At 47.1% G+C, this 14,150-nt stretch overlaps 5 protein-coding genes across 5 annotated transcripts; 3 read left to right on the forward strand and 2 right to left on the reverse strand.

Annotated features, from left to right (window-relative positions):
* The first annotated feature begins 731 nt into the window (after nt 1-731).
* LOC111069570 (UDP-glucose 4-epimerase) lies at nt 732-3,117 on the forward strand. Its single transcript, XM_022359678.2, has 4 exons — nt 732-1,253; nt 1,433-1,673; nt 2,133-2,423; nt 2,488-3,117. The coding sequence occupies exons 2-4, from the start codon at nt 1,434-1,436 to the stop codon at nt 3,007-3,009; spliced, it is 1,053 nt and encodes a 350-aa protein (XP_022215370.1). The 5' UTR covers nt 732-1,253; nt 1,433; the 3' UTR covers nt 3,010-3,117.
* Nucleotides 3,118-3,450: 333 nt separating this feature from the next.
* On the reverse strand, nt 3,451-4,846 carry LOC111069572 (tax1-binding protein 3 homolog). Its single transcript, XM_022359680.2, has 3 exons — nt 4,696-4,846; nt 4,437-4,565; nt 3,451-4,375 (listed from the first exon to the last, which is right to left on the reverse strand). The coding sequence occupies exons 1-3, from the start codon at nt 4,747-4,749 to the stop codon at nt 4,187-4,189; spliced, it is 372 nt and encodes a 123-aa protein (XP_022215372.1). The 5' UTR covers nt 4,750-4,846; the 3' UTR covers nt 3,451-4,186.
* A 69-nt stretch (nt 4,847-4,915) lies between these two features.
* LOC111069571 (mediator of RNA polymerase II transcription subunit 30) lies at nt 4,916-6,009 on the reverse strand. Its single transcript, XM_022359679.2, has one exon. The coding sequence runs from the start codon at nt 5,939-5,941 to the stop codon at nt 4,982-4,984; it is 960 nt and encodes a 319-aa protein (XP_022215371.2). The 5' UTR covers nt 5,942-6,009; the 3' UTR covers nt 4,916-4,981.
* Nucleotides 6,010-6,038: 29 nt separating this feature from the next.
* LOC111069568 (DNA repair protein Rev1) lies at nt 6,039-9,557 on the forward strand. The gene is made up of 6 exons (XM_022359675.2): nt 6,039-6,126; nt 6,181-7,538; nt 7,594-7,876; nt 7,944-8,367; nt 8,423-9,200; nt 9,274-9,557. Exons 1-6 carry the CDS (start codon nt 6,094-6,096, stop codon nt 9,422-9,424), a joined length of 3,027 nt encoding a protein of 1,008 aa, XP_022215367.2. The 5' UTR covers nt 6,039-6,093; the 3' UTR covers nt 9,425-9,557.
* A 378-nt stretch (nt 9,558-9,935) lies between these two features.
* On the forward strand, nt 9,936-12,577 carry LOC111069569 (cationic amino acid transporter 4). The gene is made up of 3 exons (XM_022359677.2): nt 9,936-10,045; nt 10,159-10,330; nt 10,398-12,577. The coding sequence occupies exons 2-3, from the start codon at nt 10,189-10,191 to the stop codon at nt 12,257-12,259; spliced, it is 2,004 nt and encodes a 667-aa protein (XP_022215369.2). The 5' UTR covers nt 9,936-10,045; nt 10,159-10,188; the 3' UTR covers nt 12,260-12,577.
* The last annotated feature ends 1,573 nt before the right edge of the window (nt 12,578-14,150 follow it).

Below are 14,150 nucleotides of genomic sequence, written 5' to 3' on the forward strand. Positions count from 1 at the left end.
AACAGCCAACAGCCACAGCCACAACAAATACAGCAACAACGAACAAACACGCACGCATGGAAAAGATTTCTCAATGCGACAAGTGGAAATGGAGCCATACGCATCTGTCCGGCCTCCTTGTTGGCCAGCTGGGGAGGAAGAAAACACCCACAAGATGATATATTAAATTTATTCTTCTTCCGCGTGCCATCCAACTTTCCCAGGAAGCAGACTTCAGCACAAGATTCGAGTTCTAAAAAACACACAAAAACTATATTCAAGTTGCAAAATAATCATACAAACAATGGAACAATCCTTTTACATCCGTCTGTTTAGTTTTTTGGTTTTTTGATGCCAAATTATTCGGTTTGAATTGACGCTATTTTTGTTTGGTTTTTGAAATTCCGTTGGCCATCTTTGGGTTTGTGTCTTCGCTGTGAGTGAGTCAAGACAAGACCCTTTCAGGCTCTAGTTCCATTTATAAACGTGGTACAGAAGTGGCGCAATATGTAATATGTACATGTATCATGTATGTAGTTCGAAAAATACACGTCCAGCGCAGATATATTTCAACAGATTGGCAGCTCAATGACTTTGTTTACTTTTGAAAATTAAAAGTGGTTGGAGGAGGTGAGGTGCTTTAATATAGCATAAATAATTAAAAGGTCACTAATACTTAGTAAAAAATGCAACAACAAGGCTACAAAATGCATGTCCAAAGAAACAGCTTGCAGCTCTGATGTGCGACCGAGTTGACATTGTTATTCAGACGACATTGAGACTGATAAGAGGAGTTCCAACGCGCTACGCTTACGCTGGGGAGAACAAACAAGCTAAATAATCGTCTACTCGCAAAACATCTGAAATCAGTCACCCGACGGCCGCCCAGCAAAACAGACGTACCGAACCAAATCGGCAAGTGGGAAAACGCAAATGAATGAATGAGCGCAAAGCGAGCGAAGCGGCGACGACGACAAGTGCAGGAAACGGGTTAACACATACCACACAGAATTAGAAGAAGAGGCACTCTCGGACAAACAGCGGTCAGCGATCTTTTGGCCATAAACAGCAGACCAGACAGCAGCATCTTCTGCAGTGCGTGCGCGTGTGCGTGTGTGGACATAACTAACGATTCACTCAGTGATTCAAGGGCAGCGGTCACGCAGACGAGGCGGAGCAGCAGTAGCAGCAGCAGCATCAGAAGCTACTTAACTTTGACATCGACAACGTGTTTTAGTGATTCAGAGAGGGCAGAGATATTTACCTGACTACAGGTGAGTGCCAACACACAGACACACGTCGGCAAGGCAAGCACCGTTAGCCCAGTAATTGGCAGCGCAGCATTGTTTTCGCACGCCTCTTGGCTCTCGGATTGGCGCGTATAGAATATATTTTGGTGACGTCAATAAGAATTTCGCTTGCGTTGGCCTAATTTTCACTTTTTCTCGACCAGAATGGCACCACCCACCGTCCTGGTAACCGGCGGAGCTGGCTACATTGGCTCCCACACAGTCCTGGAGATGCTCAACGCTGGCTACAACGTCATCTGCGTGGACAATCTCTGCAATGCGTACAGCAGCGGCGCCAAGCTGCCGGAGGCACTGAGTCGCGTGCAGGAGATTACCGGCAAGAAGGTGGACTTCTATCGCGCGGACATCACGGATCGGGATCAAGTGCGAGCTATTTTCCAGGAGGTGAGTGCACGTCAGCAATTCGCATCGTGGCATCGTGCCATTGGGTGCTTCAAGTGCCAGCTGGATACCAATTGCTTTCAATCATTCTTATCTGGGTTGTTATGGCGCTCGCTCGCTCGCCCAACCCTCCGCCCGCCCGCCGAACGAGTGCGCTATCAGCAACGTAGTCAGCCGCCGCCTTTTTCTTGTTTTGTTTGCACAAGTGGAGTGCGACCCTGGCGCGTAGCCATGCTCTGCGAGGTCAATCACTCACATAACTTGGTGTGCTGGCATCCACATCGACCTCGACATGAGACCACGTACACTGCAAAGCTGCAACATGAGCTGCAAATGAAGAGAATCGGAAGTTGGGCAAATACCTGACCTGACCTGACCATGCATGTTCCCTGGAATTTGCTGGGAAAAATCGATTCGAGGGACTAAGCCAACAATTAATTTCTGCTTCTGGTTGAATTGCAGCACAAGATCGACATGGTTTGCCATTTTGCCGCACTCAAGGCAGTCGGCGAGTCCTGCCGCATTCCGCTGCAGTACTACCACAACAACATGACCGGAACCAATGTGCTGCTGGAGGCCATGGCCGACAACAATGTGTTCAAATTTGTGTACAGCTCCAGCGCCACTGTCTACGGCGAGCCGAAGTTCCTGCCCGTGACGGAAGAACACCCCACGGGCAATTGCACATCGCCCTATGGAAAAACCAAATACTTTACTGAGGAGATTCTCAAGGATCTGTGCAAGTCCGACAAGGTACGCACTTGTCTCCATCTTCCATATAGTATTTATGCCACTATTAACTTAATTTCTTTTCCAGCGATGGGCCGTAGTCTCTTTGCGCTACTTCAATCCCGTGGGTGCTCACATCAGCGGACGCATCGGCGAGGATCCCAACGGCGAGCCCAATAACCTGATGCCCTACATTGCCCAGGTGGCCGTGGGGCGGCGCACCAGCCTGAGTGTGTACGGCAGTGACTTCCCCACTAAAGACGGCACCGGAGTGCGCGACTACATACACATTGTGGACCTGGCCGAGGGCCATGTGAAGGCCCTGGACAAGCTGCGCAACATTGCAGAGACTGGATTCTTCGCATACAACTTGGGCACTGGCGTGGGATACTCTGTGCTAGATATGGTGCATGGCTTCGAGAAGGCATCCGGCAAGAAGGTCGCCTACGAACTGGTTGACCGTCGGTCGGGTGATGTGGCCACCTGCTATGCGGATGCCACGCTGGCAGAGCAGAAGCTGGGGTGGAAGGCATATCGCGGCATCGACAAGATGTGCGAAGATACGTGGCGCTGGCAGAGTCAAAACCCGAATGGATACGCCAACAAATAGCTCCCGATTGAAAAGAGCCTAGATTGATCTTGCCTCAGTTCGTGTGTGTGTCGTGCCCATCCCTCCCCACCTCTATGTTCTAACCGTGCAAGTTCCTCCCTCACTCCCTCACTGGTTGTGTATATTTCTTTCCAAAATATCAAGTGCAAATCGCTTTTCTAAACAGTAGCAGAGCAGACCTGCTGGTCTGCTTATATCTGATGTATGTATGTAGTCTGGTTATGTAAATCCAAAGTACGTTTGTAATTAAAGAAGGCTCCTCGCTGTCGTCATGTAATTTTCCACTCGGTTTTTATGGCTGGCTGTCGAACTGGCTGCCGCTCATTAGTAGGGGCTGACGATGATAATTGCCCATTGGAAGCATCAAATAATTAAGGTCAAAGCCAAGGTTAGAGTATGATGAATTCCACTAATTACTTGATTCCTAGCAGAAAGGATTACTTACACAATTCCTTGCATCTTTATTTAGCAAACATTTATTCAAATGCAATTTAACATTAAAAAACTCAATTGTAAAACTTAAGTTATGTATACACATCTCTGCACAGTTAACGGGCATATTTATCACATGTATGTACTATGTTTGTATGTTTCAACAACTTTGCGTTAGTTATTTGCTTTGTTTCGCGTTTGAGTTTGAGTTTCGGTTTCAGTTTTTTGGAATGGTGTTGTGGTAGCGGCGCTTGCTGCTACGCACATTTATAAAAGTACAAAATTTGTTATATCAAATCTGGTGGCATGTCTACGAGTATGTTTAGGTTTATGTTTACGCTTCTGTTTCGCTTTGTATTCGGTATTTGGCAATATGTTCTTTACACTGGATATATATATATTGGCAATTCGATCAGATCAGCAACTGATGAGCAGCACATGCACCCGGGCTACTTAAACCAAGGCAAAGAAATTGAATTTAACAAGAAGCGTTACTAGTTGCTACATTTACGGTTTACATTTGGGTATACATACGTATGTGTATGTATGTTTGTGCGATATGCATAGGGTGCATGTATACATACGGGATAGGGTGATAGCGTATATTTAGTGTATATCTAAGTGTTCGGATAGTTTCCAAAGAGCGTAGAGATCCTTAGCACAGAGTGGCAATGAAGTAGATAGTTTATATGCCGCTTAAATACTGCTGCTTACATATTAGAGGCACGCCCGGCTCCATGCTCATTTATGTGGAGGTGACGCCCTTGCGGGCCACCAGCATATTAAGGATTGGGTTTTTCCGAATGTAGCTGACGGCCTTTTTATGTGTGACCATTGTAAAGTCGTAGCCATTGCACTGGAGTATTTTGTCATGGATGCGCAGTCCTGCCCGTGCCGCAGCACTGCCCTCGTGCACCTCTGTGACGTATATTCCCTGCGAAATACAGACAACTTTCATATCTTCGAACGGGTACAATTTCTTGAGGCTAGCTAACGTAATCTGAATAACCCTGGGGGCTTTTCTTGTAGTCCTGGTCAATGCCGCCACCGATTTTGAAACCGCACTTGAGTATCTCGCGTCCCTCCTGATCGTAGCCCTGCTCCTTGTGCAGCGTTATTGGAATCTGGAATCAAATATGAAAGTTTTGTCTTTGCTCCAGCGACCCAATTTCACCAAACACACAACCGCACACTCTGCACATACACAGCAAGAGTGATGCGGGAGAGGAGACTCTCCTTCTACGGACAACTTACGCTCAAACACTCCATAGCAGTGCCGGCCTGGTGCTGAAATGCCATTTTCGCCATGATTGCTGTTGTTTCGTTATGATTTGAGGGCAATTAAATGCTAACAGGTAATTATTTTCAGCAATAGTCGCTGTCGCCCACAACAAAATCTTCTTCTTCTGCGCTACAAGCGGAGTGTTGGAAAATGCCAGTAGGTGTACAGAAAACATCTGTGGCGTGGCGGGTTTCAGCTGAATTTTGATTTTTATTCAGAATAGAATGCATGGAACTAAACAATTAGGATGTCTTAGGATTAGGATCGGCGCATCGCCAGCATTGTGTTGATCTCCCATATTATGATGCGGGTCCTGTCGATTATCTCGCGCAGCTGTCGGTTTTTCAGTTTCACAGTCTCGATGTACTCGTGATTCTCCTGCAGCACCTTGCGGTATTCGTCGCACTGGGAAGTCTCAATCCTTGGCTCCGGCTCGTCCTTGTACGGAATGAGGCTCTCGGCATTCATGTAGTCCATGACGGCGTCGTTGCACTTGTCGTATATAATGCGCACGCGCTTGAAGAGCAAACGGATCGTGCGAAAGTATTCCTGCACCTTCTTCTCCGTGTTGTTGTCACGATGCGAGGTGGGCTGTATGTTCTTCAGGGCGGAGAACACCTCCTGGAAGCGCGATGCGATGTCCTGCACTGTCTCCTGGCCCAGCCGTGATAGCTGCACTATGTTGATCTCTTTGTGCGGATTTGGCTGCGAAATGGCCAGCATGTTGTTGGCGCCGCCTCCAGCGCCAGATGCCACACCTGTTCCAGCATTGTGCTGCTGTTGTTGTTGTTGGTGAAGATTTGATTGCTGCTGCTGCTGTTGTTGTTGCAGCTGTTGTTGAGGACCGGTGCTGCCGCCCATTCCCACGCCCTGCTGTGGACCCATCATTTGCTGTTGCATGGCCTGTTGCGGCGGCATGGACATGGGGACGCCTTGCATCATCTGCTGCTGCTGCATTTGGTGCTGCGGAGACATGCCTGGCATTAGGCCGGTCGGGCCAACGGAGTTGGGGTTCATTTGAATGCCGCCCGGTCCTCCCATCATGTTTATTTGCTGCTGTTGTTGTTGCTGCTGCGGCGTCATATGCATTTGCGGCATGTTGCCGTGTTGCATGCCACCGCCACCTTGCATGAATCCGCCCATGGGCATCATGTTTGGTGCTCCTCCACCGCCGCCTGCAGGTCCCTGGTTGCCCTGATTCTGTCCGTATTTCCACATATTTAATCGCGTTATTAACAAAAAATTGCAGTTTGCAAATCTGATCGGAAGAAATTTCACAACACTGACATCGGCTGAGTTTCCAGTTCGCCGGATTGCCCTGGTTTTCTTATCGTTATCGGCGCGGTCGCGCTGGTCCTATTTTGCTATCTATGGCAGAAGATAACAATGGCTTTGGCGAATGGGTGAGTTTTAAACCGAATTAAGAGGCATTTATAATATGTTGCAACGATTTCCAGGGCGGGTACTTCGAGGCGAAGAAGTCCAAGCTCGAAGAACAATTTGATGCCGCCAGCGATCCATTTCGCAAGACGAATTTATTCCAAGGCATTTCGATTTTCGTCAATGGATTGACGAATCCATCGGCCAACGAGCTGAAGCACATTATGATGGTCCATGGCGGAACATTTCATCACTACGAAAGGGCGCACACGAAGTTCATCATAGCATCCAATCTGCCCGACGTCAAGGTGCGCAACATGAACACAAGCAAAATAATAAGCGCCCAATTTATCGTGGACTGTTTGGAAAACAAGCGGGTGTTGGACTACAAGCCATATCTGCTGTACACCAACCAGAAAACAACCCAACCAAGACTCGCCTTCGGGAAAGGCAAAAACACGAGTAGAACTAATGACACTATGGCCGTTTCCAATTATGAGGCTGCACCCGAACCTCCAATAGTGCCCGAGCTCTGCGAGAATGACCTGAGCAACATTCTGAAGGACCTGCAGCAGGCTGTTGCCACCTCTCCCAAGAAGGAGACGGCAGATAAAACTGTTGCAGATGTGTCCACGATATCGAACAACAGCAGCGCGCGCACTGCCGTCGATCCAGCTTTTCTCGGCGAGTTTTACAAGAACTCGCGCCTGCATCACATTGCCACACTCGGAGCGGGATTCAAGCAGTACGTATGCGAGATGCGTCAGGCGAATGGTGGCCAGCCATTTCCCAAACGGGAAGAACTAAGATCAGTCCTCAGCTGCAACCAGGCAATGAATATGTCGACGGGTTCAGTGCACTACGTCATGCACATTGACATGGATTGTTTCTTTGTCTCCGTCGGTCTGAGATCGCATCCGGAGTGGCGTGGCCTGCCCATTGCTGTGACTCACTCAAAGGGAGGCAGTGCAGCCACAGACGTACCCGTCCATCCGCAGTCCGATCGTCAGGCTGAGCGGAAGCTCTTTGCCGAGCGATTCGAGCATCAGCTGCATGATAATGTCCGTGCGGACAAAGTCCGCTCTGGCTTCGACAAGAAAATGTCGCTCTCGGAGATCGCATCCTGTAGCTACGAGGCTCGTGCCAAAGGCATCCGCAATGGCATGTTCGTGGGTCAGGCCTTGAAGCTGTGCCCCGAACTAAAGACAATCCCCTATGACTTTGAGGGATACAAGGAGGTGGCCTTTGCCTTGTACGATACTGTGGCCCAATACACCTTAAACATCGAGGCCGTGAGCTGTGACGAGATGTTTGTGGAGCTTACTGATCTGGTGGGGGATCTCCAAGTGGATGTGATGTCATTTGTGGCCCATCTCAGGGAGGAGGTTCGCACCAAAACGGGATGTCCCTGCTCTGCAGGAGTAGGCTCAAACAAGTCGGTAACGAGCGAATTGATTTGATTCTTGTTTTAATCAGGTAATCCTTTCTAGATTGCTTGCACGCATGGCGACCAAGAAGGCCAAGCCGAATGGACAGTACTTACTGGGTGCAGGCATCGATGTGTTGGGCTACATGGCCCCAATGCTGCTGGAAGAACTGCCGGGCGTGGGCTCCAGCATGCGTCACAAACTCGAGCAAGCAGGTCTGCAGAACTGTGGTGATGTGCAGGGGGTATCGCTGGAGACACTAGAAACGGTTCTGGGTAAAAAATTGGCTCTCACATTGCACCAGAATTGTCGTGGCATTGATCTACGCCCGTTGGTCTATGAGCAGGTTGGCTTTTAATAGAATACAGAGTCAGATTTTGTAGTGATGCATTATTCTATTCTCCCTCCAACAGCAACGCAAATCCGTGTCCGCAGAGGTCAACTATGGCATACGCTTCACCAATGCCAGCGAGTGCGAGACATTTTTGCGCCAGCTCAGTGCCGAAGTGGCCACGCGTCTAACTGACATCAAACGGAAGGCCAAATCGATCGGCTTGAAGGTGATGGTGCGTGCCGCTGAGGCGCCCATCGAGGCGTCAAAGTTTATGGGCCACGGTGTTTGTGACACCGTCAACAAGTCAGTAATACTGCCCCATTCCACTGATGATGTTAATGTGATCACATCGCAAGTCCTCAAGCTGATGAAAGAGTCTGGCTTGCCTCCGAATGAGCTACGTGGGATAGGCATACATCTTAGTAGGCTTTCAGACGCCAACGAGGTCAAAAAGGGAAATGTTCTCCTGCAGATGTTTGAGAAAATGTCAGAGAAGCGAAAGGGTAATACAAATTTTTGAATTGACAAACTATGGGATTATATTCTATCCGCATGTAGGTGAAACCAGCACCGTGGAAGTACACGAGGAGCAGCAGCCGAAGGTATTAGCGGAGGAAAAGGAGGATAAAATGGAGGATGATTTAAAAAATCCGCAAGACCTGACATTTGTACGGAATACAGCACTATGGAAGAATTCTGCCCATAAAGAGACTCCACTTGAGCCACCGATCAATGTCTCCGATCGATTAAGCAAAACAACGATTGATCTGGACGTATTCGCCCAGCTGCCGGAGGATATACGCCGTGAGGTGCTCGACAACATGGATGAACATCTCCTATCCAGGGGCTCGGAGCAGTCTGTCAGAACACGTAGAATGTCAATAGGACGCCCTCGCAGGTGCTCGCCGTGTCCACCGCCACCGCCGCCGTTGAAAAATCCGGCACCCAAGGGCTCAAATGGGGCTCTGGAACTACGACGGGCACTCCGGAAACGTTACCGAGGTGGTGGTACAACAGACCAAATTGTGGCGGACTATATCGACAAGCTGCCCAATCATGTTCATCCAGCAATTTTTGAGTATATCTCCCGACCGGACGGAGAGGTCCCACAGAACAGACTGCCGACTTCAGAAGAGCCCAGCGCCACTGCAGCGAAGCCCATTTCTCTTCAAAACTATCTGCTGGGCAGTAACTACAAATTGATGCTGGCCGCGTGGGTCAGCAATGAACAGTATCCCAACCCAACTGATATCATAATGATGAATGAAAAGATCAGCGAATTGGTCACAAGCAAGCAGACGAGTCGGATTTATGACATAATGAAGCACCTGTGCAGGTACGCCTTTAGTCACTGGCTGTTTCCGTTTCTAGTTAACGAATAACCAACTATAATCATTCTTTCTATTCAGGCTCATTAAACAGAAACGCGCCGCCTTCTGCGATTGGCACATGGCCTACAAAGTCATCGAGGAAAGTGTCCAACATCAGATGTTGGGGTTTGAGGGCTATTCGCTGATGTTAGCAGAGAGAATCGACTGCTGCAAATGTGATCAAGAGTGATGTTATTTTAAAACAATGCATGAATGGCCGTAGAGAGCCATAAAGATTTGGCATTTAATGAAATTCGTCATCCTTTTAAGGAGCTTTGAGAGATTAAAAAGAACGTTTTGATTTTAAAAGTGGAAAAAATTGATTGATTTTTCGTCGAATTTTTAAATATTTTAAAAAGCTCTCTGCTAGGGAGTTATTTATGTAGCACTCATGTAGAAAGCATGTAGACTTGTATAAAATGTGTAGAGCTTATGTAGAATTGCCGCTTTAGACATGTTTTTCGATTAATTTGATTCATTTATCGGATATTATTGTTTGTTTTTAAATATGCTGCCTTATCAGTATCGGATCAGATTAATGAATTATAACCGGCTAGATGAGGCCGATACAATTTGCAATCTTGCAGAACCAAGTATTGCTAAGTCGCAGTAATCGACCAATAATTAATATTAGAAAGCTTATATTAAAAATACTTTTAAGTCTGGGACAATCTTTTTGATTTTCATCGGGATAGCTCACAACCCCCAAAAGCTGACATCTCCCCCTTGTGACTACGCTGCACATAGAACGTGGTGGAGCTTTAATAAAAATCAATACAGCCACAGCTGCTTGTGTACAACAAGTGAGAAGGTAAATCCGAATGCCGCAGAATACGAAATAAAATCAACAGCATCCCCCCAGCATTACTTAAGTGCATCAGTTCGATTAAGCAACTAATTCTTCCCCTCTATTTTCGAATCCAGAAGTAGACGGAACGCATTTGAATCATCAATATGCCGAGCTCAAGACGTGCCATAATGAAACACATTGTGTCGGGAATGTGCAACAAAATGAATCGCACAAAAGTGGTGCCCACTGACGTCATGGAGACACCGCTGAATCGTTGCCTAACCACTTTTGACATTGCTCTACTTGGTACTCGACTTGTCCAATCTCCCAATCCCCCAATCCACTCTTGCTAACGAATGACTCTCCCCTGCAGGCATTGGACATATGGTTGGAGCTGGCATCTATGTGTTGACTGGAACGGTTGCCAAGGAAATGGCTGGACCTGGCATTATACTCTCCTTTGTGCTGGCTGGCTTCATCTCAATGCTGGCAGCCCTCTGCTATGCGGAATTTGGAACGCGAGTGCCGAAGGCTGGCTCGGCTTACGTGTACACCTACATATCAATGGGTGAGTTCTGGGCGTTTGTCATTGGCTGGAACATACTGCTGGAGCACATGCTGGGTGCTGCGTCGGTGGCGCGGGCCTGGAGCGGCTACGTAGACTCCATGCTGGGTGGATGGATTGGCAATACTACCCTCGCGTTGACGGGCGGCATCCATGAGCCGGGACTGGCCCAGTATCCGGACATACTAGCCTTCATGGTCTGCATTGCATACGCTGCTGCACTGGCCATCGGAGTGAAGGCAACGGCGGTCTTCAATAGCATACTCACCCTGGTCAACATAGCTGTGATGGTGCTGGTTATAAGTGTGGGCTTCTGGTATGCGGACACCAAGAACTGGTCGGAGGCCGAAGGAGGCTTCCTGCCCTACGGCATTGGAGGTGTCATTGCGGGCGCAGCGACCTGTTTCTACGCGTTTGTCGGTTTCGACTCGATTGCCACTTCGGGGGAGGAGGCCAAGAGTCCCGCCACATCCATACCCATAGCCACGATAATCTCGCTGTGTGTCGTCACGGTGGGATATATTCTGGTAAGCGCAGCCCTAACACTCATGATCCCGATTAGCGACATTAATCCGGCGGCCTCCTTGCCGGAGGCATTCGGCCAACTGAATCTGTCCTGGGCCAAGTACATCATCTCAATCGGAGCTCTCTGCGGCATGACGACCACATTATTGGGCTCGCTATTTGCATTGCCCCGCTGCATGTACGCCATGGCCTCCGACGGTTTGCTCTTCAGCTGCTTCGGCAAAGTAAACGCCAAGACCCAAGTGCCATTGCTGAATCTGGCCGTGTCCGGAGTTCTGAGTGCCACACTCGCACTAGTGTTTGATCTGGCCAAGCTGGTGGAGTTCATGTCGATTGGGACACTTCTGGCCTATACCATCGTCTCGGCCAGCGTGATTATCCTTCGCTATAGACCCATGTCACGACTCCACAATCCCATACGGGCACCCGACACCCCAGGCAGTCCCGATGATGTCTCCGACGAAGACTCGATGTCGCAGTCGAGCCTGGACACCACATCTTCGCCCACGAATTTCTTGATCGAGGAAGGACTGGCTGGACGACTGAAGACAAAGTTCCGCTACCTTGAGCCATTGCTGGGACGTTTCGAGCCTGGTTCCGTGGTCTCTGTCGCCGTAATGCTCTACATCGGTCTATGCTTCGCCATATGCGTGGAGCTCAAGGTTTCCTGGACGGAGCTGTACTCGGGCACTTGGTGGGCACTGCTCATCTACGGATTCATCATATTTGCAGCCTGTCTCTGTGTCGCCGTTATGGCGGTGCACAATCAAAACACCCGCGGCTTGATCTTTAAGGTGCCACTAGTGCCATTCGTACCGGCGCTGGGGATCTTTTGCAACATTCTGCTGATGGTTCACCTAGACACTGTCACCTGGGTGCGCTTTTTCGTTTGGGTGTGCATTGGCCTGGTGGTGTATTTTCTGTACGGCATTCATCACAGCAATGAGGGTGAAACGTGCTCCTCGTATTCCATATTAATGACATCCTCCGAGGCTGGCAAGTTGCCGTGGGGTTCGGTCAAAGGTTTTGCATCTGGGAAAAGTGGAAGGCATACTGCCATTGAGAGATTTACGGGCCGCACCAAGACGGAAGACAAAAGATCCATTGCGGAGGAGAGCGATAATGATGCTCCTGGGTATTCCTAAACACGAGGCACTGTACACCGAAACTAAACTAAATCTCTATACTCGTATTTAACCCAGCCCATCCGAATCCGATGCATTCTTTAATGGCCCGGCCCGATTAAGTGATATTCTAAGAAATGTGCTCGAGGGAAATCAAAATTGATCAATAGCGAAGTACCTTTGCCACCAAACTATATATGTGTATGTATGTATGTATTTTAGCCATGTCTAGATCATTGTTTATAATATACGATTCTATGCCTATATATTACATTATATTATATTATATACATATATTGAAAACGTACAAATTCCTTTATTAAACGGTATGCACACAGCGCATTTGTTAAACGATAGTAAATGTCTAATTAAATGTGAATTACTTTGTATATAAATATATCAAATATTATACATTTTAGAGTACATATTTAAATAAAAACATATGTACATTCGTATGTGTATTTAAGGTTTACTGCCTGCATTATTGAAACTAATCGGATTTATATCCCCAAGCATAATAACGCCTCATCCACAAAAAAAAGAGATCCGATCCTCAATTGCATATTTTTAAAAACTAATAATGGAGCACTGACCTTCCGATTCGGAGAGCCCCCCGTTCGAGTGGGTCATTGCACTGATGAAATCACAACCAACGGGCTTATGGCGAGTCGCAGCACCAGTGTGAAAGTTGTAAGCCAAAATCGTGCATCGAGAAAGTAATTTCTTGGAGCCCCAAGCTTAGGCTACATGTTAATCTTTTTGGATAGCTTATTATGGATACGGTTTGATCTGCAAAATTTTCGGGTGAAATTTTGAAAATAAGTGCTTTGTATCTAGGTTTCTTTTAGACGTGCAACTCCAACCAAACCTATTAGCGTTAAAATCTGTCGATATGGTCTTCTTGCCAATACCTGTTTTGATGGAGCAGCTCCAGAGTTCTTGTTCTATTTTTGTGTGTGCGTGTATGAGAAGAATGTCGTCAGGATCATGATTCAGACAGACAAAAAAATGTGGGGGGAGAGGCAAAAGCATCAACTTAGCTTGATGACGCCACGATGACGCAGCCATGGTGACGCATGCGGCTAACAAATTGGCTTGCCCGGTTCGCCTCAGTCGCATACCCTTTTATTTCGACAATCAGTGAAAGGTTATTTATCTATTCAAATTTATATATGTACTAGATCCCCTCAACTTAAACATTTTTCTGAATTTAGCTAGATCAATTGAATTTTACTCGAAAATGATCCTTCCTCTAAGATGATACAAATGAGGTATATGTAGCTTCCAACAAGGATATTAAACACATAACATACTCAATACGAGTAGAGTTGATGCTGAAATCACAGTCCTCTCAGCTAATCGAATTATTAAAGAAAAGAGCAGCTTGGTTTCGCCACAAAATGAAATTATACTACCGGCAGGAGTATGTGATGAAACTCGACTGTTTCAATTCATTCTTTTATTGATAAATAAAATATAATGTAAATATGTATGGACATACATACATATATTCGATGCTATCATTTCTGTATCTTTTTTGTATGGTTTGGTGACACGGTAACAAGCTTCTTCGGTTGTTAATACTCGTCTCGTGCATACACATATGTACGTACATACTTTCCATGCTTACATACATACATACACATATGAGAAAACAGATGCAAAAACATCAAAAAAGAAACTGCGGAGAAAGAGTGAGTGAGCGAATGAGGCTGTTTCGATTTCGATACTCTTGCAGAGAGTAATATAAGTCTGACAGATGTTTGACAACGCAGAGCAGAAACTATTTTATTGCTTTATGGGATTTTAATTGCTGCATGCACCGACACTCAACAAACATTCCTTTTATGTATTGTTGTATTTATAGCTCATATCCAAATCATGTCACTGTCAAATAAGCGCTAATGGATCT

The sequence above is a fragment of the Drosophila obscura genome, unplaced genomic scaffold (genome assembly GCF_018151105.1).
Source record: "Drosophila obscura isolate BZ-5 IFL unplaced genomic scaffold, ASM1815110v1 contig_1, whole genome shotgun sequence".
NCBI classification, from domain to species: Eukaryota; Metazoa; Arthropoda; class Insecta; order Diptera; family Drosophilidae; genus Drosophila; species Drosophila obscura.